The following is a 24337-nucleotide window of genomic DNA, read 5'->3' as shown; positions in this document are numbered from 1 at the left end:
GTCCCTCTCCCTTGCCCAAGTGGAGGTTTCCCCGAGGAACCCCCCCCTTGCCTGCCTGCAGCGCTGAAGAGATCCCGAGATCTCTCATAGACTAACATTGCGAACCCGACGCTTGTTTCTACACTGCACCCGGCCGCCCCCGCGCCGCTGAGGGTGAAATTTCTGTGTGGACTGGTGTCCCCCCCGGTGCCCTACAAAACCCCCCTGGTCTGCCCTCCGAAGACGCGGGTACTTACCTGCAAGCAGACCGGAACCGGGGCCCCCCCCTTCTCTCCATTCTAGCCTATGTGTTTTGGGCACCACTTTGAACTCTGCACCTGACCGGCCCTGAGCTGCTGGTGTGGTGACTTTGGGGTTGCTCTGAACCCCCAACGGTGGGCTACCTTGGACCAAGAACTAAGCCCTGTAAGTGTCTTACTTACCTGGTAAAACTAACAAAAACTTACCTCCCCCAGGAACTGTGAAAATTGCACTAAGTGTCCACTTTTAAAACAGCTATTTGTCAATAACTTGAAAAGTATACATGCAATTTTTATGATTTAAAGTTCCTAAAGTACTTACCTGCAATACCTTTCGAATGAGATATTACATGTAGAATTTGAACCTGTGGTTCTTAAAATAAACTAAGAAAAGATATTTTTCTATATAAAAACCTATTGGCTGGATTTGTCTCTGAGTGTGTGTACCTCATTTATTGTCTATGTGTATGTACAACAAATGCTTAACACTACTCCTTGGATAAGCCTACTGCTCGACCACACTACCACAAAATAGAGCATTAGTATTATCTATTTTTACCACTATTTTACCTCTAAGGGGAACCCTTGGACTCTGTGCATGCTATTCCTTACTTTGAAATAGCACATACAGAGCCAACTTCCTACATTGGTGGATCAGCGGTGGGGTACAAGACTTTGCATTTGCTGGACTACTCAGCCAATACCTGATCACACGACAAATTCCAAAATTGTCATTAGAAATTGATTTTTGCAATTTGAAAAGTTTTCTAAATTCTTAAAAGACCTGCTAGGGCCTTGTGTTAGATCCTGTTTAGCATTTCTTTTAGAGTTTAAAAGTTTGTAAAAGTTTGAATTAGATTCTAGAACCAGTTGTAGATTCTTAAAAAGTATTCCAACTTTTAGAAGCAAAATGTCTAGCACAGATGTGACTGTGGTGGAACTCGACACCACACCTTACCTCCATCTTAAGATGAGGGAGCTAAGGTCACTCTGTAAAATAAAGAAAATAACAATGGGCCCCAAACCTACCAAAATACAGCTCCAGGAGCTTTTGGCCGAGTTTGAAAAGGCCAACCCCTCTGAGGGTGGCAACTCAGAGGAAGAGGATAGTGACTTGGAGGACAATTCCCCCCTACCAGTCCTATCTAGGGAGAACAGGGTCCCTCAAACCCTGACTCCAAAAATAATAGTCAGAGATGCTGGTTCCCTCACAGGAGAGACCAACACCTCTGAAATCACTGAGGATAGCCCCAGTGAAGAGGACATCCAGTTAGCCAGGATGGCCAAAAGATTGGCTTTGGAAAGACAGATCCTAGCCATAGAGAGGGAAAGACAAGAGATAGGCCTAGGACCCATCAATGGTGGCAGCAATATAAATAGGGTCAGAGATTCTCCTGACATGTTAAAAATCCCCAAAGGGATTGTGACAAAATATGAAGATGGTGATGACATCACCAAATGGTTCACAGCTTTTGAGAGGGCTTGTGTAACCAGAAAAGTGAACAGATCTCACTGGGGTGCTCTCCTTTGGGAAATGTTCACAGGAAAGTGTAGGGATAGACTCCTCACACTCTCTGGACAAAATGCAGAATCTTATGACCTCATGAAGGGTACCCTGATTGAGGGCTTTGGATTCTCCACTGAGGAGTACAGGATTAGGTTCAGGGGGGCTCAAAAATCCTCGAGCCAGACCTGGGTTGACTTTGTTGACTACTCAGTGAAAACACTAGATGGTTGGATTCAAGGCAGTGGTGTAAGTAATTATGATGGGCTGTACAATTTATTTGTGAAAGAACACCTGTTAAGTAATTGTTTCAATGATAAACTGCATCAGCATCTGGTAGACCTAGGACCAATTTCTCCCCAAGAATTGGGAAAGAAGGCGGACCATTGGGTCAAGACAAGGGTGTCCAAGACTTCAACAGGGGGTGACCAAAAGAAAGGGGTCACAAAGACTCCCCAGCAGAAGGGTGATGAGACAACCAAACCTAAAAATAGTAAAGAGTCTTCTACAGGCCCCCAAAAACCTACACAGGAGGGTGGGCCCAGAGCCTCTTCACAAAACAATGGGTACAAGGGTAAAAACTTTGATCCCAAAAAGGCCTGGTGTCATAGCTGTAAACAGCATGGACACCAAACTGGAGACAAGGCCTGTCCCAAGAAAGGTTCCACTCCAAACTCCCATCCAGGTAACACTGGTATGGCTAGTCTCCAAGTGGGATCAACAGTGTGCCCAGAGCAAATCAGGGTCCACACTGAAGCTACTCTAGTTTCTGAGGGTGGGGTGGATTTAGCCACACTAGCTGTCTGGCCGCCTAACATGCAAAAATACAGACAGCAACTCTTAATTAATGGGACTAGAATAGAGGGCCTGAGGGATACAGGTGCCAGTGTCACCATGGTGACAGAGAAACTGGTTTCCCCTGGCCAATACCTGACTGGAAAAACTTACACAGTCACCAACGCTGACAATCAGAGAAAAGTACATCCCATGGCAATGGTTACTTTAGAATGGGGAGGGGTCAATGGCCTGAAACAGGTGGTGGTCTCCTCAAATATCCCAGTGGACTGTCTGCTTGGAAATGACCTGGAGTCCTCAGCATGGGCTGAGGTAGAACTAAAAACCCATGCAGCAATGCTGGGTATCCCTGAACTGGTGTGTGTGAAAACCCGAGCACAATGCAAGGCACAGGGTGAACAAGTAGAGCTGGAGTCTGGAAGAATGGCCCAGCCTACCAAGAGAAAAGGAAAGTCAGTTGGGAAACCAACCGCAACACAGCAAAAGAAAGGGAACCTCTCTTCTCAGGAAGAAGTTCTGCCCTCTGAGGGAACTGAGCCTTTGGAGCTTGAACCTTATCATGTTGAGCTCTTAGGCCCAGGGGGACCCTCAAGGGAAGAGCTGTGTAAGGGACAAGAAACCTGTCCCTCTCTTGAAGGCCTTAGGCAGCAAGCTGCTGAAGAGTCCAAAGGCAAGAAAAATGGAACACATAGGGTCTATTGGGAAGATGGGCTCCTGTACACTGAGGCCAGAGACCCCAAACCTGGTGCCACTAGGAGAGTGGTAGTGCCTCAGCTGTTCAGAGAGTTCATCCTAACATTGGCCCATGACATTCCCCTTGCTGGACATTTGGGACAAACCAAGACGTGGGAGAGGTTGGTCAACCACTTCTACTGGCCCAATATGTCCAACATGGTTAAGGAGTTTTGCCTCTCCTGCCCCACCTGTCAAGCCAGTGGTAAGACAGGTGGGCATCCAAAGGCCCCCCTCATTCCACTTCCTGTGGTGGGGGTGCCCTTTGAAAGAGTGGGTGTGGACATAGTTGGTCCACTAGAACCTCCCACAGCCTCAGGAAATATGTATATCCTGGTAGTAGTGGATCATGCTACCAGGTATCCTGAAGCTATTCCCCTTAGGTCGACTACTGCCCCTGCAGTAGCCAAGGCCCTCATTGGTATCTTTACCAGAGTGGGTTTCCCTAAGGAGGTGGTGTCTGACAGAGGTACCAACTTCATGTCAGCATACCTAAAGCACATGTGGAATGAGTGTGGAGTGACTTATAAATTCACTACACCCTACCATCCACAAACTAATGGCTTAGTTGAGAGATTCAACAAGACATTAAAAGGCATGATCATGGGGCTCCCAGAAAAACTCAAAAGGAGATGGGATGTCCTCCTGCCATGTCTGCTTTTCGCTTACAGGGAGGTACCACAGAAGGGAGTAGGATTCTCACCCTTTGAACTTCTGTTTGGTCATCCTGTAAGGGGACCACTTGCCCTTGTTAAAGAAGGCTGGGAGAGACCTCTCCATGAGCCTAAACAGGACATAGTGGACTATGTACTTGGCCTTCGCTCTAGAATGGCAGAGTACATGGAAAAGGCAACCAAAAACCTTGAGGCCAGCCAACAACTCCAGAAGTTTTGGTATGACCAAAAGGCTGCACTGGTTGAGTTCCAACCAGGGCAGAAAGTCTGGGTTCTGGAGCCTGTGGCTCCCAGGGCACTCCAGGACAAATGGAGTGGCCCTTACCCAGTACTAGAAAGGAAGAGTCAGGTCACCTACCTGGTGGACCTGGGCACAAGCAGGAGCCCCAAGAGGGTGATCCATGTGAACCGCCTTAAGCTCTTCCATGACAGGGCTGATGTCAATCTGTTGATGGTAACAGATGAGGATCAGGAGGCAGAGAGTGAACCTCTCCCTGATCTTCTGTCATCAGACCCAAAAGATGGCACAGTAGATGGAGTGATCTACTCAGACACCCTCTCTGGCCAACAGCAAGCTGATTGTAGGAGAGTCCTACAACAGTTTCCTGAACTCTTCTCCTTGACCCCTGGTCAGACACACCTGTGTACCCATGATGTGGACACAGGAGACAGCATGCCTGTCAAGAACAAAATCTTTAGACAATCTGACCATGTCAAAGAAAGCATCAAGGTGGAAGTCCACAAGATGCTGGAATTGGGAGTAATTGAGCGCTCTGACAGCCCCTGGGCTAGCCCAGTGGTCTTAGTCCCCAAACCTCACACCAAAGATGGAAAGAAAGAGATGAGGTTTTGTGTGGACTACAGAGGGCTCAATTCTGTCACCAAGACAGATGCCCATCCAATTCCAAGAGCTGATGAGCTCATTGATAAATTAGGTGCTGCCAAATTTCTAAGTACCTTTGACCTGACAGCAGGGTACTGGCAAATAAAAATGGCACCTGGAGCAAAAGAAAAGACAGCATTCTCCACACCTGATGGGCATTATCAGTTTACTGTTATGCCCTTTGGTTTAAAGAATGCCCCTGCCACCTTCCAAAGGTTGGTGAATCAAGTCCTTGCTGGCTTGGAGTCCTTTAGCACAGCTTATCTTGATGATATTGCTGTCTTTAGCTCCACCTGGCAGGATCACCTGGTCCACCTGAGGAAGGTTTTGAAGGCTCTGCAATCTGCAGGCCTCTCTATCAAGGCATCCAAATGCCAGATAGGGCAGGGAACTGTGGTTTACTTGGGACACCTTGTAGGTGGAGGCCAAGTTCAGCCACTCCAACCCAAGATCCAGACTATTCTGGACTGGGTAGCTCCAAAAACCCAGACTCAAGTCAGGGCATTCCTTGGCTTGACTGGGTACTACAGGAGGTTTGTGAAGGGATATGGATCCATTGTGACAGCCCTCACTGAACTCACCTCCAAGAAAATGCCCAAGAAAGTAAACTGGACTGTGGAATGCCAACAGGCCTTTGACACCCTGAAACAGGCAATGTGCTCAGCACCAGTTCTCAAAGCTCCAGATTATTCTAAGCAGTTCATTGTGCAGACTGATGCCTCTGAACATGGGATAGGGGCAGTTTTGTCCCAAACAAATGATGATGGCCTTGACCAGCCTGTTGCTTTCATTAGCAGGAGGTTACTCCCCAGGGAGCAGCGTTGGAGTGCCATCGAGAGGGAGGCCTTTGCTGTGGTTTGGTCCCTGAAGAAGCTGAGACCATACCTCTTTGGGACTCACTTCCTAGTTCAAACTGACCACAGACCTCTCAAATGGCTGATGCAAATGAAAGGTGAAAATCCTAAACTGTTGAGGTGGTCCATCTCCCTACAGGGAATGGACTTTATAGTGGAACACAGACCTGGGACTGCCCATGCCAATGCAGATGGCCTTTCCAGGTTCTTCCACTTAGAAAATGAAGACTCTCTTGGGAAAGGTTAGTCTCATCCTCTTTCGTTTGGGGGGGGGTTGTGTAAGGAAATGCCTCCTTGGCATGGTTGCCCCCTGACTTTTTGCCTTTGCTGATGCTATGTTTACTATTGAAAGTGTGCTGAGGCCTGCTAACCAGGCCCCAGCACCAGTGTTCTTTCCCTAACCTGTACTTTTGTATCCACAATTGGCAGACCCTGGCATCCAGAGAAGTCCCTTGTAACTGGTACTTCTAGTACCAAGGGCCCTGATGCCAAGGAAGGTCTCTAAGGGCTGCAGCATGTCTTATGCCACCCTGGAGACCTCTCACTCAGCACAGACACACTGCTTACCAGCTTGTGTGTGCTAGTGAGGACAAAACGAGTAAGTCGACATGGCACTCCCCTCAGGGTGCCATGCCAGCCTCTCACTGCCTATGCAGTATAGGTAAGACACCCCTCTAGCAGGCCTTACAGCCCTAAGGCAGGGTGCACTATACCATAGGTGAGGGTACCAGTGCATGAGCATGGTACCCCTACAGTGTCTAAACAAAACCTTAGACATTGTAAGTGCAGGGTAGCCATAAGAGTATATGGTCTGGGAGTCTGTCAAACACGAACTCCACAGCACCATAATGGCTACACTGAAAACTGGGAAGTTTGGTATCAAACTTCTCAGCACAATAAATGCACACTGATGCCAGTGTACATTTTATTGTAAAATACACCACAGAGGGCACCTTAGAGGTGCCCCCTGAAACTTAACCGACTATCTGTGTAGGCTGACTAGTTTTAGCAGCCTGCCACAAACCGAGACATGTTGCTGGCCCCATGGGGAGAGTGCCTTTGTCACTCTGAGGCCAGTAACAAAGCCTGCACTGGGTGGAGATGCTAACACCTCCCCCAGGCAGGAGTTGTCACACCTGGCGGTGAGCCTCAAAGGCTCACCTCCTTTGTGCCAACCCAGCAGGACACTCCAGCTAGTGGAGTTGCCCGCCCCCTCCGGCCAGGCCCCACTTTTGGCGGCAAGGCCGGAGAAAATAATGAGAAAAACAAGGAGGAGTCACTGGCCAGTCAGGACAGCCCCTAAGGTGTCCTGAGCTGAGGTGACTCTAACTTTTAGAAATCCTCCATCTTGCAGATGGAGGATTCCTCCAATAGGGTTAGGATTGTGACCCCCTCCCCTTGGGAGGAGGCACAAAGAGGGTGTACCCACCCTCAGGGCTAGTAGCCATTGGCTACTAACCCCCCAGACCTAAACACGCCCTTAAATTTAGTATTTAAGGGCTACCCTGAACCCTAGAAAATTAGATTCCTGCAACTACAAGAAGAAGGACTGCCTAGCTGAAAACCCCTGCAGAGGAAGACCAGAAGACGACAACTGCCTTGGCTCCAGAAACTCACCAGCCTGTCTCCTGCCTTCCAAAGATCCTGCTCCAGCGACGCCTTCCGAAGGGACCAGCGACCTCGACATCCTCTGAGGACTGCCCCTGCTTCGAAAAGACAAGAAACTCCCGAGGACAGCGGACCTGCTCCAAGAAAAGCTGCAACTTTGTTTCCAGCAGCTTTAAAGATCCCTGCAAGCTCCCCGCAAGAAGCGTGAGACTTGCAACACTGCACCCGGCGACCCCGACTCGGCTGGTGGCGATCCAACACCTCAGGAGGGACCCCAGGACTACTCTGATACTGTGAGTACCAAAACCTGTCCCCCCTGAGCCCCCACAGCGCCGCCTGCAGAGGGAATCCCGAGGCTTCCCCTGACCGCGACTCTTTGAACCTAAAGTCCCGACACCTGGGAGAGACCCTGCACCCGCAGCCCCCAGGACCTGAAGGACCGGACTTTCACTGGAGAAGTGACCCCCAGGAGTCCCTCTCCCTTGCCCAAGTGGAGGTTTCCCCGAGGAACCCCCCCCCTTGCCTGCCTGCAGCGCTGAAGAGATCCCGAGATCTCTCATAGACTAACATTGCGAACCCGATGCTTGTTTCTACACTGCACCCGGCCGCCCCCGCGCCGCTGAGGGTGAAATTTCTGTGTGGACTGGTGTCCCCCCACGGTGCCCTACAAAACCCCCCTGGTCTGCCCTCCGAAGACGCGGGTACTTACCTGCAAGCAGACCGGAACCGGGGCCCCCCCCTTCTCTCCATTCTAGCCTATGTGTTTTGGGCACCACTTTGAACTCTGCACCTGACCGGCCCTGAGCTGCTGGTGTGGTGACTTTGGGGTTGCTCTGAACCCCCAACGGTGGGCTACCTTGGACCAAGAACTAAGCCCTGTAAGTGTCTTACTTACCTGGTAAAACTAACAAAAACTTACCTCCCCCAGGAACTGTGAAAATTGCACTAAGTGTCCACTTTTAAAACAGCTATTTGTCAATAACTTGAAAAGTATACATGCAATTTTTATGATTTAAAGTTCCTAAAGTACTTACCTGCAATACCTTTCGAATGAGATATTACATGTAGAATTTGAACCTGTGGTTCTTAAAATAAACTAAGAAAAGATATTTTTCTATATAAAAACCTATTGGCTGGATTTGTCTCTGAGTGTGTGTACCTCATTTATTGTCTATGTGTATGTACAACAAATGCTTAACACTACTCCTTGGATAAGCCTACTGCTCGACCACACTACCACAAAATAGAGCATTAGTATTATCTATTTTTACCACTATTTTACCTCTAAGGGGAACCCTTGGACTCTGTGCATGCTATTCCTTACTTTGAAATAGCACATACAGAGCCAACTTCCTACAACAGTCTTAGAGTAGTCCTGGGGTCCCTCCTGAGGTGTTGGATCGCCACCAGCCGAGTCGGGGTCGCCGGGTGCAGTGTTGCAAGTCTCACGCTTCTTGCGGGGAGCTTGCAGGGTTCTTTAAGGCTGCTGGAAACAAAGTTGCAGCTTTTCTTGGAGCAGGTCCGCTGTCCTCGGGAGTTTCTTGTCTTTTCGAAGCAGGGGCAGTCCTCAGAGGAGGTCGAGGTCGCTGGTCCCTTTGGAAGGCGTCGCTGGAGCAGGATCTTTGGAAGGCAGGAGACAGGCCGGTGAGTTTCTGGAGCCAAGGCAGTTGTCGTCTTCTGGTCTTCCTCTGCAGGGGTTTTCAGCTAGGCAGTCCTTCTTCTTGTAGTTGCAGGAATCTAATTTTCTAGGGTTCAGGGTAGCCCTTAAATACTAAATTTAAGGGCGTGTTTAGGTCTGGGGGGTTAGTAGCCAATGGCTACTAGCCCTGAGGGTGGGTACACCCTCTTTGTGCCTCCTCCCAAGGGGAGGGGGTCACAATCCTAACCCTATTGGGGGAATCCTCCATCTGCAAGATGGAGGATTTCTAAAAGTTAGAGTCACTTCAGCTCAGGGCACCTTAGGGGCTGTCCTGACTGGCCAGTGACTCCTCCTTGTTTTTCTCATTATTTTCTCCGGCCTTGCCGCCAAAAGTGGGGCCTGGCCGGAGGGGGCGGGCAACTCCACTAGCTGGAGTGTCCTGCTGGGTTGGCACAAAGGAGGTGAGCCTTTGAGGCTCACCGCCAGGTGTGACAATTCCTGCCTGGGGGAGGTGTTAGCATCTCCACCCAGTGCAGGCTTTGTTACTGGCCTCAGAGTGACAAAGGCACTCTCCCCATGGGGCCAGCAACATGTCTCGGTTTGTGGCAGGCTGCTAAAACTAGTCAGCCTACACAGATAGTCGGTTAAGTTTCAGGGGGCACCTCTAAGGTGCCCTCTGGGGTGTATTTTACAATAAAATGTACACTGGCATCAGTGTGCATTTATTGTGCTGAGAAGTTTGATACCAAACTTCACAGTTTTCAGTGTAGCCATTATGGTGCTGTGGAGTTCGTGTTTGACGGACTCCCAGACCATATACTCTTATGGCTACCCTGCACTTACAATGTCTAAGGTTTTGTTTAGACACTGTAGGGGTACCATGCTCATGCACTGGTACCCTCACCTATGGTATAGTGCACCCTGCCTTAGGGCTGTAAGGCCTGCTAGAGGGGTGTCTTACCTATACTGCATAGGCAGTGAGAGGCTGGCATGGCACCCTGAGGGGAGTGCCATGTCGACTTACTCGTTTTGTCCTCACTAGCACACACAAGCTGGCAAGCAGTGTGTCTGTGCTGAGTGAGAGGTCTCCAGGGTGGCATAAGACATGCTGCAGCCCTTAGAGACCTTCCTTGGCATCAGGGCCCTTGGTACTAGAAGTACCAGTTACAAGGGACTTATCTGGATGCCAGGGTCTGCCAATTGTGGATACAAAAGTACAGGTTAGGGAAAGAACACTGGTGCTGGGGCCTGGTTAGCAGGCCTCAGCACACTTTCAATTGTAAACATAGCATCAGCAAAGGCAAAAAGTCAGGGGGCAACCATGCCAAGGAGGCATTTCCTTACACAGTTGCATTGTTTTTTCGGTACAACCAGGGCTATACGACACCCATGTAGGATATCACACAGATACTTCTAAAGCCTAAGAGCCTAAAAAAAAAAAGTGACAAATAGCTGCCTATTAGAGCCCGTGTGCAGTCCTACACTTTTCTGTTGCTGATGTATGAATGCCCTTACAGTGTCTGCTGCATTGTACATCTTAAAAATTCAAACCCCACCTTAGCCACAGACTTTATTTGCATCAAGCCCCATTTGCTTGCTCACCACCATTGCAGCTGAAAACTCTGGCAAGACATAGGACAGTAGGGTCAGTCTTCAAGCACCCTGTTGAGTCCTCAGTTTAGTACTTGCAGCACATATTGCATGAGGTAGCCCTGGGCTAAAGAGGCATGCCCCTCCCAGTGGTTGTGAACTCTGTAAATAATAGACTGGCTTCTGTGATGTATGACTGTAGACCACAATTAATAGGTATTCGAGGTGCATGGGCAGCACCAAACTAGTTAGATCCTGTGGTAACTTTAGTGAACAATACATAGGTGGTGCTTCCCAAACGTTTTAGAACCTCTGACACAATTTTTAGAACAGAAAGCATCCCCATTCCACCCCGCTTTAATGGACAAGGAGGCAGCCGTTTTTTGTTATTTTTTTTTTTAAATACGTGCACCTAAAGCATCGTGTGTTAGTGCTCTGTAATTTACAAGGAGAACATTTTCTTTTGAAATGGCCACTAAATGTGTACAGGCATACAACTTTACTGATAAACCTATACTGCACACGATCAACGTGTTAAAAAAAATAGAAGCAATTTGTCAGAAGATGTAGCCTGACTTTTGACCTTTGTCTTTAAAGCTCAGCAAATTTGACTAAGGCAGATATAAAGGCATATTTATTGCTTGGACTTCCACGACCCACAAAAAATCAACTTGCTACCTATCCGTGGGTCTTGACCCACAGTTTAGTGAAATAATGTTTGTTGTAATCTGAGGGAAAGTAAAGCTGAGTTAAAAATCACTGGATTTGATGTGTAGAAATTTCTGTACTGCAGTCAGCAAGAACTTGTGCTTCACAGTCCTCTTCGTAGACTTTAATTTTAGTTTCAAGAAATGGTGTTCCGTCTTTAAAGCGATTTTTGAAGGCAAGTTCTGTTTTAGGCAGCTGAATATCTAGCTAGCTTTTCACTTCAGATATCCTCTAGGGTAAGAAACAGTGCCTCTAAATCACCCTCCTGGTTTGTACTAGAAATTAGGTTACTCTGCCTGAAGACTTCCAACTATCAGCTAGATCTCCAGTCGTAATTCAATGAACACATCTATAAATCTATAAGGACTTGCTATTATTTTCATGTCCGTCTTTTTCTTATTGGTGACCATTATTATTTACTAGACTTCTTCTGCTGTGTTATTGTTTTCTAGTTTCACATGTTGTGCATTATCCCTCCATCTAATAGATAGATCTGAAAGCACCTCTATTAATAGTTAATTGCTGCTTTTAGATGTAAAATACTTGTCTTCCCTCAAACCTCTGTCCATTATGCTTGACTTACAGATATATAATCAGCAGGTCAATGAACAGTGTCCTTATCTAAAATAGAAACATTCTTAGAGATGCATCTTTTTAACTAACCCGTTGGAACTTTGCAGCTTAGTGATGCATGTTGTATTTTGCTAAGTTGGATCTGCATTGTCGTGAGAGATGGCCTAGGGATGGCCTAGCTCTTGCTTGTGTAATATCACCTCTAGCCACACACTGTTGGGTAATGTAGAAATGGAAGCACTAGTCTGATCTATTCAACTCAAGAGTGTCTATTCCTGGGTGATTAGGTTTTGGTGGCTTATTTGTTTGAGGTGCTATTACTTAGTTTCCGCTGTCAACTATAGTCTGTTGTTCTTGTGTTGTGGCATCTCAGTGCATTATGATTGACTGCATGCTTTACTTTTTGCTTTGTCAACAGGCTAAAGAATATCCATTCTTGCTAAAGGTTCCTCCAGCTGAGAATGAAGACAGAGTAACATTTCTGAGACGAATGGCATTGGATATTGAACGTGACGAGGGACTTAAAATGTATCGAGTAAGTTGGGCAACATACCACATTTAATGGAATTATTTTGATGATTAATTGAACATATGCAAACTTGTAGCATTAACATTTGCTCTGTTTAAATCCTGGTGTGGGTTTCCTGAAGATTAGGCAGAGAAAGTGCATAACTGAATTGTAAGGAAATGCCTCCTTGGCATGGTTGCCCCCTGACTTTTTGCCTTTGCTGATGCTATGTTTACAATTGAAAGTGTGCTGAGGCCTGCTAACCAGGCCCCAGCACCAGTGTTCTTTCCCTAATCTGTACTTTTGTATCCACAATTGGCAGACCCTGGCATCCAGATAAGTCCCTTGTAACTGGTACTTCTAGTACCAAGGGCCCTGATGCCAAGGAAGGTCTCTAAGGGCTGCAGCATGTCTTATGCCACCCTGGAGACCTCTCACTCAGCACAGACACACTGCTTACCAGCTTGTGTGTGCTAGTGAGAACAAAACGAGTAAGTCGACATGGCACTCCCCTCAGGGTGCCATGCCAGCCTCTCACTGCCTATGCAAGTATAGGTCAGTCACCCCTCTAGCAGGCCTTACAGCCCTAAGGCAGGGTGCACTATACCATAGGTGAGGGTACCAGTGCATGAGCATGGTACCCCTACAGTGTCTAAACAAAACCTTAGACATTGTAAGTGCAGGGTAGCCATAAGAGTATATGGTCTGGGAGTCTGTTTTGCACAAACTCCACAGCACCATAATGGCTACACTGAAAACTGAGAAGTTTGGTATCAAACTTATCAGCACAATAAATGCACACTGATGCCAGTGTACATTTTATTGCAAAATACACCCCAGAGGGCACCTTAGAGGTGCCCCCTGAAACTTAACCGACTGTCTGTGTAGGCTGACTAGTTCCAGCAGCCTGACACACTAGAGACATGTTGCTGGCCCCATGGGGAGAGTGCCTTTGTCACTCTGAGGCCAGTAACAAAGCCTGCACTGGGTGGAGATGCTAACACCTCCCCCAGGCAGGAGCTGTAACACCTGGCGGTGAGCCTCAAAGGCTCACCCCTTTGTCACAGCACCGCAGGACACTCCAGCTAGTGGAGTTGCCCACCCCCTCCGGCCCCGGCCCCCACTTTTGGCGGCAAGGCCGGAGAAAATAATGAGAATAACAAGGAGGAGTCACTGGCCAGTCAGGACAGCCCCTAAGGTGTCCTGAGCTGACTCTAACTTTTAGAAATCCTCCATCTTGCAGATGGAGGATTCCCCCAATAGGGTTAGGATTGTGACCCCCTCCCCTTGGGAGGAGGCACAAAGAGGGTGTACCCACCCTCAGGGCTAGTAGCCATTGGCTACTAACCCCCCAGACCTAAACACGCCCTTAAATTTAGTATTTAAGGGCTACCCTGAACCCTAGAAAATTAGATTCCTGCAACAACAAGAAGAAGGACTGCCTAGCTGAAAACCCCTGCAGAGGAAGACCAGAAGACAACAACTGCCTTGGCTCCAGAAACTCACCGGCCTGTCTCCTGCCTTCCAAAGAACTCTGCTCCAGCGACGCCTTCCAAAGGGACCAGCGACCTCTGAATCCTCTGAGGACTGCCCTGCTTCGACGACGACAAGAAACTCCCGAGGACAGCGGACCTGCTCCAAAAAGACTGCAACTTTATCCAAAGAAGCAACTTTAAAGAACCCTGCAATCTCCCCGCAAGAAGCGTGAGATTTGCAACACTGCACCCGGCGACCCCAACTCGGCTGGTGGAGAACCAACACCTCAGGGAGGACCCCCGGACTACTCTACGACTGTGAGTACCAAAACCTGTCCCCCCTGAGCCCCCACAGCGCCGCCTGCAAAGGGAATCCCGAGGCTTCCCCTGACCGCGACTCTCTGAAACCTAAGTCCCGACGCCTGGAAAAGACCCTGCATCCGCAGCCCCCAGGACCTGAAGGACCCGACTTTCACTGCAGAAGTGACCCCCAGGAGTCCCTCTCCCTTGCCCAAGTGGAGGTTTCCCCGAGGAAGCCCCCCCCCCCTTGCCTGCCTGCAGCGCTGAAGAGATCCCTTGATCTCTCATTGACTTCCATTGCGAACCCGACGCTTGTTCTAACACTGCACCCGGCCGCCCCCGCGCCGCTGAGGGTGAAATTTCTGTGTGGGCTTGTGTCCCCCCCCGGTGCCCTACAAAACCCCCCTGGTCTGCCCTCCGAAGACGCGGGTACTTACCTGCTGGCAGACTGGAACCGGGGCACCCCCTTCTCTCCATTGAAGCCTATGCGTTTTGGGCACCACTTTGAACTCTGCACCTGACCGGCCCTGAGCTGCTGGTGTGGTAACTTTGGGGTTGCTCTGAACCCCCAACGGTGGGCTACCTTGGACCAAGAACTGAACCCTGTAAGTGCCTTACTTACCTGGTAAAACTAACAAAAACTTACCTCCCCCAGGAACTGTGAAAATTGCACTAAGTGTCCAGTTTTAAAATAGCTATTTGTGAATAACTTGAAAAGTATACATGCAATTGAAATGATTCAAAGTTCCTAATGTACTTACCTGCAATACCTTTCAAACAAGATATTACATGTTAAATTTGAACCTGTGGTTCTTAAAATAAACTAAGAAAAGATATTTTTCTATACAAAACCTATTGGCTGGATTTGTCTCTGTGTGTGTACCTCATTTATTGTCTGTGTATGTACAACAAATGCTTAACACTACTCCTTGGATAAGCCTACTGCTCGATCACACTACTACAAAATAGAGCATTAGTATTATCTCTTTTTACCACTATTTTACCTCTAAGGGGAACCCTTGGACTCTGTGCATTCTATTCCTTACTTTGAAATAGCACATACAGAGCCAACTTCCTACATTGGTGGATCAGCGGTGGGGTACAAGACTTTGCATTTGCTGGACTACTCAGCCAATACCTGATCACACGACAAATTCCAAAAATTGTCATTAGAAATTGATTTTTGCAATTTGAAAAGTTTTCTAAATTCTTTAAAGTCCTGCTAGGGCCTTGTGTTAGTCCCTGTTAGCATTTCTTTTAGAGTTTAAAAGTTTGTTAAAAGTTTGAATTAGATTCTAGAACCAGTTTTAGTTTCTTAAAAAGTATTCCAACTTTTAGAAGCATAATGTCTAGCACAGATGTGAATGTGGTGGAACTCGACACCACACCTTACCTCCATCTACAGATGAGAGAGCTAAGGTCACTCTGTAAACTAAAGAAAATAACAATGGGCTCCAAACCTACCAAAGTACAGCTCCAGGAGCTTTTGGCAGAGTTTGAAAAAGCCAACCCCTCTGAGGATGGCAACACAGAGGATGAAGATAGTGACTTGGAGGGAAATTCCCCCCCTCCAGTCCTACTTAGGGAGAACAGGGCTTCTCAAGCCCTGACTCCACAAATAATAGTCAGAGATGCAGGTTCCCTCACAGGAGGGACCAACAACTCTGAAATCACTAAGGATAACTCCAGTGAAGAGGACATCCAGTTAGCCAGGATGGCCAAAAGATTGGCTTTGGAAAGACAGATCCTAGCCATAGAAAGGGAAAGACAAGAGATGGGCCTAGGACCCATCAATGGTGGCAGCAACATAAATAGGGTCAGAGATTCTCCTGACATGTTGAAAATCCCTAAAGGGATTGTAACTAAATATGAACATGGTGATGACATCACCAAATGGTTCACAGCTTTTGAGAGGGCTTGTGTAACCAGAAAAGTGAACAGATCTCACTGGGGTGCTCTCCTTTGGGAAATGTTCACAGGAAAGTGTAGGGATAGACTCCTCACACTCTCTGGAAAAGATGCAGAATCTTATGACCTCATGAAGGGTACCCTGATTGAGGGCTTTGGATTCTCCACTGAGGAGTATAGGATTAGATTCAGGGGGGCTCAAAAATCCTCAAGCCAGACCTGGGTTGACTTTGTAGACTACTCAGTAAAAACACTAGATGGTTGGATTCAAGGCAGTGGTGTAAGTAATTATGATGGGCTGTACAATTTATTTGTGAAAGAACACCTGTTAAGTAATTGTTTCAATGACAAACTGCATCAGCATCTGGTGGACCTAGGACCAATTTCTCCCCAAGAATTGGAAAAGAAGGCGGACCATTGGGTCAAGACTAGGGTGTCCAAAACTTCCACAGGTGGTGACCAAAAGAAAGGGGTCACAAAACCTCCCCAGGGGAAAGGTGGTGAGACAGCCAAAAATAAAAATAGTAAAGAGTCTTCTACAGGCCCCCAAAAACCTGCACAGGAGGGTGGGCCCAGAGCCTCTTCACAAAACAATCCTGGGTACAAGGGTAAAAACTTTGATCCCAAAAAGGCCTGGTGTCGTAGCTGTAATCAGCCTGGACACCAAACTGGAGACAAGGCCTGTCCCAAGAAAGGTTCCACTCCAAACTCCAATCCAGGTAACACTGGAATGGCTAGTCTCCAAGTGGGATCAACAGTGTGCCCAGAGCAAATCAGGGTCCACACTGAAGCTACTCTAGTCTCTGAGAGTGGGGTGGATTTAGCCACACTAGCTGCCTGGCCGCCTAACATGCAAAAATACAGGCAGCAGCTCTTTATTAATGGGACAAGTGTAGAAGGCCTGAGGGATACAGGTGCCAGTGTCACCATGGTGACAGAGAAACTGGTTTCCCCTGGCCAATACCTGACTGGAAAAACCTATACAGTCACCAACGCTGACAATCAGACTAAAGCACATCCCATGGCAATGGTAACTTTAGAATGGGGAGGGGTCAATGGCCTGAAACAGGTGGTGGTCTCCTCAAACATCCCAGTAGACTGTCTGCTTGGAAATGACCTGGAGTCCTAAGCATGGGCTGAGGTAGAACTAAAAACCCATGCAGCCATGCTGGGTATCCCTGAACTGGTGTGTGTAAAAACAAGAGCACAATGCAAGGCACAGGGTGAAAAAGTAGAGCTGGAGTCTGGAAGAAAGGCCCAGCCTACCAAGAGAAAAGGAAAGTCAGTTGGGACACCAACTGCAACACAGTCAGAAAAAGAGAACCTCTCTTCTCAGGAAGAAGTTCTGCCCTCTGAGGGAACTGAGCCTTTGGAGCTTGAACCTTATCAGGTTGAGCTCTTAGGCCCAGGGGGACCCTCAAGGGAGGAGCTGTGTAAGGGACAAGAAACCTGTCCCTCTCTTGAAGGCCTTAGGCAGCAAGCTGCTGAAGAGTCCAAGGGCAAGAAAAATGGAACACATAGGGTCTATTGGGAAGATGGACTCCTGTACACTGAGGCCAGAGACCCCAAACCTGGTGCCACTAGGAGAGTGGTAGTGCCTCAGTCGTTCAGAGAGTTTATTCTGACCTTAGCCCACGATATTCCCCTTGCTGGGCATTTGGGACAAACCAAGACGTGGGAGAGGTTAGTCAACCACTTCTACTGGCCCAATATGTCCCACAAGGTTAAGGAGTTTTGCCTCTCCTGCCCCACCTGTCAAGCCAGTGGTAAGACAGGTGGGCATCCAAAGGCCCCCCTCATTCCACTTCCAGTGGTGGGGGTCCCCTTTGAAAGAGTGGGTGTGGACATAGTTGGTCCACTAGAACCTCCCACAGCCTCGGGAAATATGTATATCCTAGTAGTAGTGGATCATGCTACTAGGTATCCTGAAGCTATTCCCCTTAGGTCGACTACTGCCCCTGCAGTAGCCAAGGCCCTCATTGGTATCTTTACCAGAGTGGGTTTCCCTAAGGAGGTGGTGTCTGACAGAGGTACCAACTTCATGTCAGCATACCTAAAACACATGTGGAATGAGTGTGGGGTGACTTACAAATTCACTACACCATACCATCCACAAACTAATGGCTTAGTTGAGAGATTCAACAAGACATTAAAAGGCATGATCATGGGACTCCCAGAAAAGCTCAAAAGGAGATGGGATGTCCTCTTGCCATGTCTGCTTTTCGCTTACAGAGAGGTGCCACAGAAGGGAGTAGGATTCTCACCCTTTGAACTTCTGTTTGGTCACCCTGTAAGGGGACCACTTGCTCTTGTTAAAGAAGGCTGGGAGAGACCTCTTCATGAGCCTAAACAGGACATAGTGGACTATGTTCTTGGCCTTCGCTCTAGAATGGCAGAGTACATGGAAAAGGCAACCAAAAACCTTGAGGCCAGCCAACAGCTCCAGAAGTTTTGGTATGACCAAAAGGCTGCAATGGTTGAGTTCCAACCAGGGCAGAAAGTCTGGGTTCGGAGCCTGTGGCTCCCAGGGCACTTCAGGACAAATGGAGTGGCCCTTACCCAGTGCTAGAAAGGAAGAGTCAGGTCACCTACCTGGTGGACCTGGGCACAAGCAGGAGCCCCAAGAGGGTGATCCATGTGAACCGCCTTAAGCTCTTCCATGACAGGTCTGATGTAAATCTGTTGATGGTAACAGATGAGGATCAGGAGGCAGAGAGTGAACCTCTCCCTGATCTTCTGTCATCAGACCCAAAAGATGGCTCAGTAGATGGAGTGATCTACTCGGACACCCTCTCTGGCCAACAGCAAGCTGATTGTAGGAGAGTCCTACAACAGTTTCCTGAACTCTTCTCCCTAACCCCTGGTCAGACACACCTGTGTACCCATGATGTGGACACAGGAGACAGCATGCCTGTCAAAAACAAAACTTTTAGACAGTCTGACCATGTTAAGGAAAGCATCAAGGTGGAAGTCCACAAGATGCTGGAATTGGGAGTAATTGAGCGCTCTGACAGCCCCTGGGCTAGCCCAGTGGTCTTAGTCCCCAAACCTCACACCAAAGATGGAAAAAAAGAGATGAGGTTTTGTGTGGACTACAGAGGGCTCAACTCTGTCACCAAGACAGACGCCCATCCAATTCCTAGAGCTGATGAGCTCATAGACAAATTAGGTGCTGCCAAATTCTTAAGTACCTTTGACTTGACAGCAGGGTACTGGCAAATAAAAATGGCACCTGGAGCAAAAGAGAAAACAGCATTCTCCACACCTGATGGGCATTATCAGTTTACTGTTATGCCCTTTGGTTTAAAGAATGCCCCTGCCACCTTCCAAAGGTTGGTGAATCAAGTCCTTGCTGGTTTGGAGTCCTTTAGCACAGCTTATCTTGATGATATTGCTGTCTTTAGCTCCACCTGGCAGGATCACCTGGTCCATCTGAAGAAGGTTTTGAAGGCTCTGCAATCTGCAGGCCTCTCTATCAAGGCATCCAAATGCCAGATAGGGCAGGGAACTGTGGTTTACTTGGGCCACCTTATAGGTGGAGGCCAAGTTCAGCCACTCCAACCCAAGATCCAGACTATTCTGGACTAGGTAGCTCCAAAAACCCAGACTCAAGTCAGGGCATTCCTTGGCTTGACTGGGTATTACAGGAGGTTTGTGAAGGGATATGGATCCATTGTGACAGCCCTCACTGAACTCCCCTCCAAGAAAATGCCCAAGAAAGTGAACTGGACTGTAGAATGCCAACAGGCCTTTGACACCCTGAAACAAGCAATGTGCTCAGCACCAGTTCTAAAAGCTCCAGATTATTCTAAGCAGTTCATTGTGCAGACAGATGCCTCTGAACATGGGATAGGGGCAGTTTTGTCCCAAACAAATGATGATGGCCTTGACCAGCCTGTTGCTTTCATTAGCAGGAGGTTACTCCCCAGGGAGCAGCGTTGGAGTGCCATTGAGAGGGAGGCCTTTGCTGTGGTTTGGTCCCTGAAGAAGCTGAGACCATACCTCTTTGGGACTCACTTCCTAGTTCAAACTGACCACAGACCTCTCAAATGGCTGATGCAAATGAAAGGTGAAAATCCAAAACTGTTGAGGTGGTCCATCTCCCTACAGGGAATGGACTTTATAGTGGAACACAGACCTGGGACTGCCCATGCCAATGCAGATGGCCTTTCCAGGTTCTTCCACTTAGAAAATGAAGACTCTCTTGGGAAAGGTTAGTCTCATCCTCTTTCGTTTTGGGGGGGGGGGGGGTTGTGTAAGGAAATGCCTCCTTGGCATGGTTGCCCCCTGACTTTTTGCCTTTGCTGATGCTATGTTTACAATTGAAAGTGTGCTGAGGCCTGCTAACCAGGCCCCAGCACCAGTGTTCTTTCCCTAACCTGTACTTTTGTATCCACATTTGGCAGACCCTGGCATCCAGAGAAGTCCCTTGTAACTGGTACTTCTAGTACCAAGGGCCCTGATGCCAAGGAAGGTCTCTAAGGGATGCAGCATGTCTTATGCCACCATGGAGACCCCTCACTCAGCACAGACACACTGCTTGCCAGCTTGTGTGTGCTAGTGAGAACAAAACGAGTAAGTCGACATGGCACTCCCCTCAGGGTGCCATGCCAGCCTCTCACTGCCTATGCAAGTATAGGTCAGTCACCCCTCTAGCAGGCCTTACAGCCCTAAGGCAGGGTGCACTATACCATAGGTGAGGGTACCAGTGCATGAGCATGGTACCCCTACAGTGTCTAAACAAAACCTTAGACATTGTAAGTGCAGGGTAGCCATAAGAGTATATGGTCTGGGAGTCTGTTTTGCACAAACTCCACAGCACCATAATGGCTACACTGAAAACTGAGAAGTTTGGTATCAAACTTCTCAGCACAATAAATGCACACTGATGCCAGTGTACATTTTATTGCAAAATACACCCCAGAGGGCACCTTAGAGGTGCCCCCTGAAACTTAACCGACTGTCTGTGTAGGCTGACTAGTTCCAGCAGCCTGCCACACTAGAGACATGTTGCTGGCCCCATGGGGAGAGTGCCTTTGTCACTCTGAGGCCAGTAACAAAGCCTGCACTGGGTGGAGATGCTAACACCTCCCCCAGGCAGGAGCTGTAACACCTGGCGGTGAGCCTCAAAGGCTCACCCCTTTGTCACAGCACCGCAGGACACTCCAGCTAGTGGAGTTGCCCGCCCCCTCCGGCCCCGGCCCCCACTTTTGGCGGCAAGGCCGGAGAAAATAATGAGAACAAGGAGGAGTCACTGGCCAGTCAGGACAGCCCCTAAGGTGTCCTGAGCTGAGGTGACTAACTTTTAGAAATCCTCCATCTTGCAGATGGAGGATTCCCCCAATAGGGTTAGGATTGTGACCCCCTCCCGTTGGGAGGAGGCACAAAGAGGGGGTACCCACCCTCAGGGCTAGTAGCCATTGGCTACTAACCCCCCAGACCTAAACACGCCCTTAAATTTAGTATTTAAGGGCTACCCTGAACCCTAGAAAATTAGATTCCTGCAACAACAAGAAGAAGGACTGCCTAGCTGAAAACCCCTGCAGAGGAAGACCAGAAGACAACAACTGCCTTGGCTCCAGAAACTCACCGGCCTGTCTCCTGCCTTCCAAAGAACTCTGCTCCAGCGACGCCTTCCCAAGGGACCAGCGACCTCTGAATCCTCTGAGGACGGCCCTGCTTCGACGACGACAAGAAACTCCCGAGGACAGCGGACCTGCTCCAAAAAGACTGCAACTTTATCCAAAGAAGCAACTTTAAAGAACCCTGCAATCTCCCCGCAAGAAGCGTGAGACTTGCAACACTGCACCCGGCGACCCCAACTCGGCTGGTGGAGAACCAACACCTCAGGGAGGACCCCCGGACTACTCTACGACTGTGAGTACCAAAACCTGTCACCCCTGAGCCCCCACAGCGCCGCCTGCAGAGGGAATCCCGAGGCTTCCCCTGACCGCGACTCTCTGAAACCTAAGTCCCGACGCCTGGAAAAGACCCTGCACCCGCAGCCCCCAGGACCTGAAGGACCGGACTTTCACTGAAGAAGTGACCCCCAGGAGTCCCTCTCCCTTGCCCAAGTGGAGGTTTCCCCGAGGAAGCCCCCCCTTGCCTGCCTGCAGCGCTGAAGAGTTCCCTTGATCTCTCATTGACTTCCATTGCGAACCCGACGCTTGTTCTAACACTGCACCCGGCCGCCCCCGCGCCGCTAAGGGTGAAATTTCTGTGTGGGCTTGTGTCCCCCCCGGTGCCCTACAAAACCCCCCTGGTCTGCCCTCCGAAGACGCGGGTACTTACCTGCTGGCAGACTGGAACCGGGGCACCCCCTTCTCTCCATTGAAGCCTATGCGTTTTGGGCACCACTTTGAACTCTGCACCTGACCGGCCCTGAGCTGCTGGTGTGGTAACTTTGGGGTTGCTCTGAACCCCCAACGGTGGGCTACCTTGGACCAAGAACTGAACCCTGTAAGTGCCTTACTTACCTGGTAAAACTAACAAAAACTTACCTCCCCCAGGAACTGTGAAAATTGCACTAAGTGTCCAGTTTTAAAATAGCTATTTGTGAATAACTTGAAAAGTATACATGCAATTGAAATGATTCAAAGTTCCTAATGTACTTACCTGCAATACCTTTCAAACAAGATATTACATGTTAAATTTGAACCTGTGGTTCTTAAAATAAACTAAGAAAAGATATTTTTCTATACAAAACCTATTGGCTGGATTTGTCTCTGTGTGTGTACCTCATTTATTGTCTGTGTATGTACAACAAATGCTTAACACTACTCCTTGGATAAGCCTACTGCTCGATCACACTACTACAAAATAGAGCATTAGTATTATCTCTTTTTACCACTATTTTACCTCTAAGGGGAACCCTTGGACTCTGTGCATTCTATTCCTTACTTTGAAATAGCACATACAGAGCCAACTTCCTACATTGGTGGATCAGCGGTGGGGTACAAGACTTTGCATTTGCTGGACTACTCAGCCAATACCTGATCACACGACAAATTCCAAAAATTGTCATTAGAAATTGATTTTTGCAATTTGAAAAGTTTTCTAAATTCTTTAAAGTCCTGCTAGGGCCTTGTGTTAGTCCCTGTTAGCATTTCTTTTAGAGTTTAAAAGTTTGTTAAAAGTTTGAATTAGATTCTAGAACCAGTTTTAGTTTCTTAAAAAGTATTCCAACTTTTAGAAGCATAATGTCTAGCACAGATGTGAATGTGGTGGAACTCGACACCACACCTTACCTCCATCTACAGATGAGAGAGCTAAGGTCACTCTGTAAACTAAAGAAAATAACAATGGGCTCCAAACCTACCAAAGTACAGCTCCAGGAGCTTTTGGCAGAGTTTGAAAAAGCCAACCCCTCTGAGGATGGCAACACAGAGGATGAAGATAGTGACTTGGAGGGAAATTCCCCCCCTCCAGTCCTACTTAGGGAGAACAGGGCTTCTCAAGCCCTGACTCCACAAATAATAGTCAGAGATGCAGGTTCCCTCACAGGAGGGACCAACAACTCTGAAATCACTAAGGATAACTCCAGTGAAGAGGACATCCAGTTAGCCAGGATGGCCAAAAGATTGGCTTTGGAAAGACAGATCCTAGCCATAGAAAGGGAAAGACAAGAGATGGGCCTAGGACCCATCAATGGTGGCAGCAACATAAATAGGGTCAGAGATTCTCCTGACATGTTGAAAATCCCTAAAGGGATTGTAACTAAATATGAACATGGTGATGACATCACCAAATGGTTCACAGCTTTTGAGAGGGCTTGTGTAACCAGAAAAGTGAACAGATCTCACTGGGGTGCTCTCCTTTGGGAAATGTTCACAGGAAAGTGTAGGGATAGACTCCTCACACTCTCTGGAAAAGATGCAGAATCTTATGACCTCATGAAGGGTACCCTGATTGAGGGCTTTGGATTCTCCACTGAGGAGTATAGGATTAGATTCAGGGGGGCTCAAAAATCCTCAAGCCAGACCTGGGTTGACTTTGTAGACTACTCAGTAAAAACACTAGATGGTTGGATTCAAGGCAGTGGTGTAAGTAATTATGATGGGCTGTACAATTTATTTGTGAAAGAACACCTGTTAAGTAATTGTTTCAATGACAAACTGCATCAGCATCTGGTGGACCTAGGACCAATTTCTCCCCAAGAATTGGAAAAGAAGGCGGACCATTGGGTCAAGACTAGGGTGTCCAAAACTTCCACAGGTGGTGACCAAAAGAAAGGGGTCACAAAACCTCCCCAGGGGAAAGGTGGTGAGACAGCCAAAAATAAAAATAGTAAAGAGTCTTCTACAGGCCCCCAAAAACCTGCACAGGAGGGTGGGCCCAGAGCCTCTTC

General features: G+C 48.2%; 1 protein-coding gene across 1 annotated transcript in view; it reads left to right on the top strand.

Annotated features, from left to right (window-relative positions):
• Positions 1-24337, top strand: part of LOC138282351 (uncharacterized) — a 453679-nt gene that overhangs the window by 193118 nt on the left and 236224 nt on the right. The window contains exon 8 of the mRNA XM_069219772.1: positions 12218-12334. Within this exon, the coding sequence (XP_069075873.1) occupies positions 12218-12334 (117 nt within the window). The remainder of the gene's footprint in view (positions 1-12217; positions 12335-24337) is intronic.

Source organism: Pleurodeles waltl, chromosome 2_2, assembly GCF_031143425.1.
Source record: "Pleurodeles waltl isolate 20211129_DDA chromosome 2_2, aPleWal1.hap1.20221129, whole genome shotgun sequence".
NCBI lineage: Eukaryota > Metazoa > Chordata > Amphibia > Caudata > Salamandridae > Pleurodeles > Pleurodeles waltl.
This window is presented reverse-complemented; position numbering and strand designations above follow the sequence as displayed.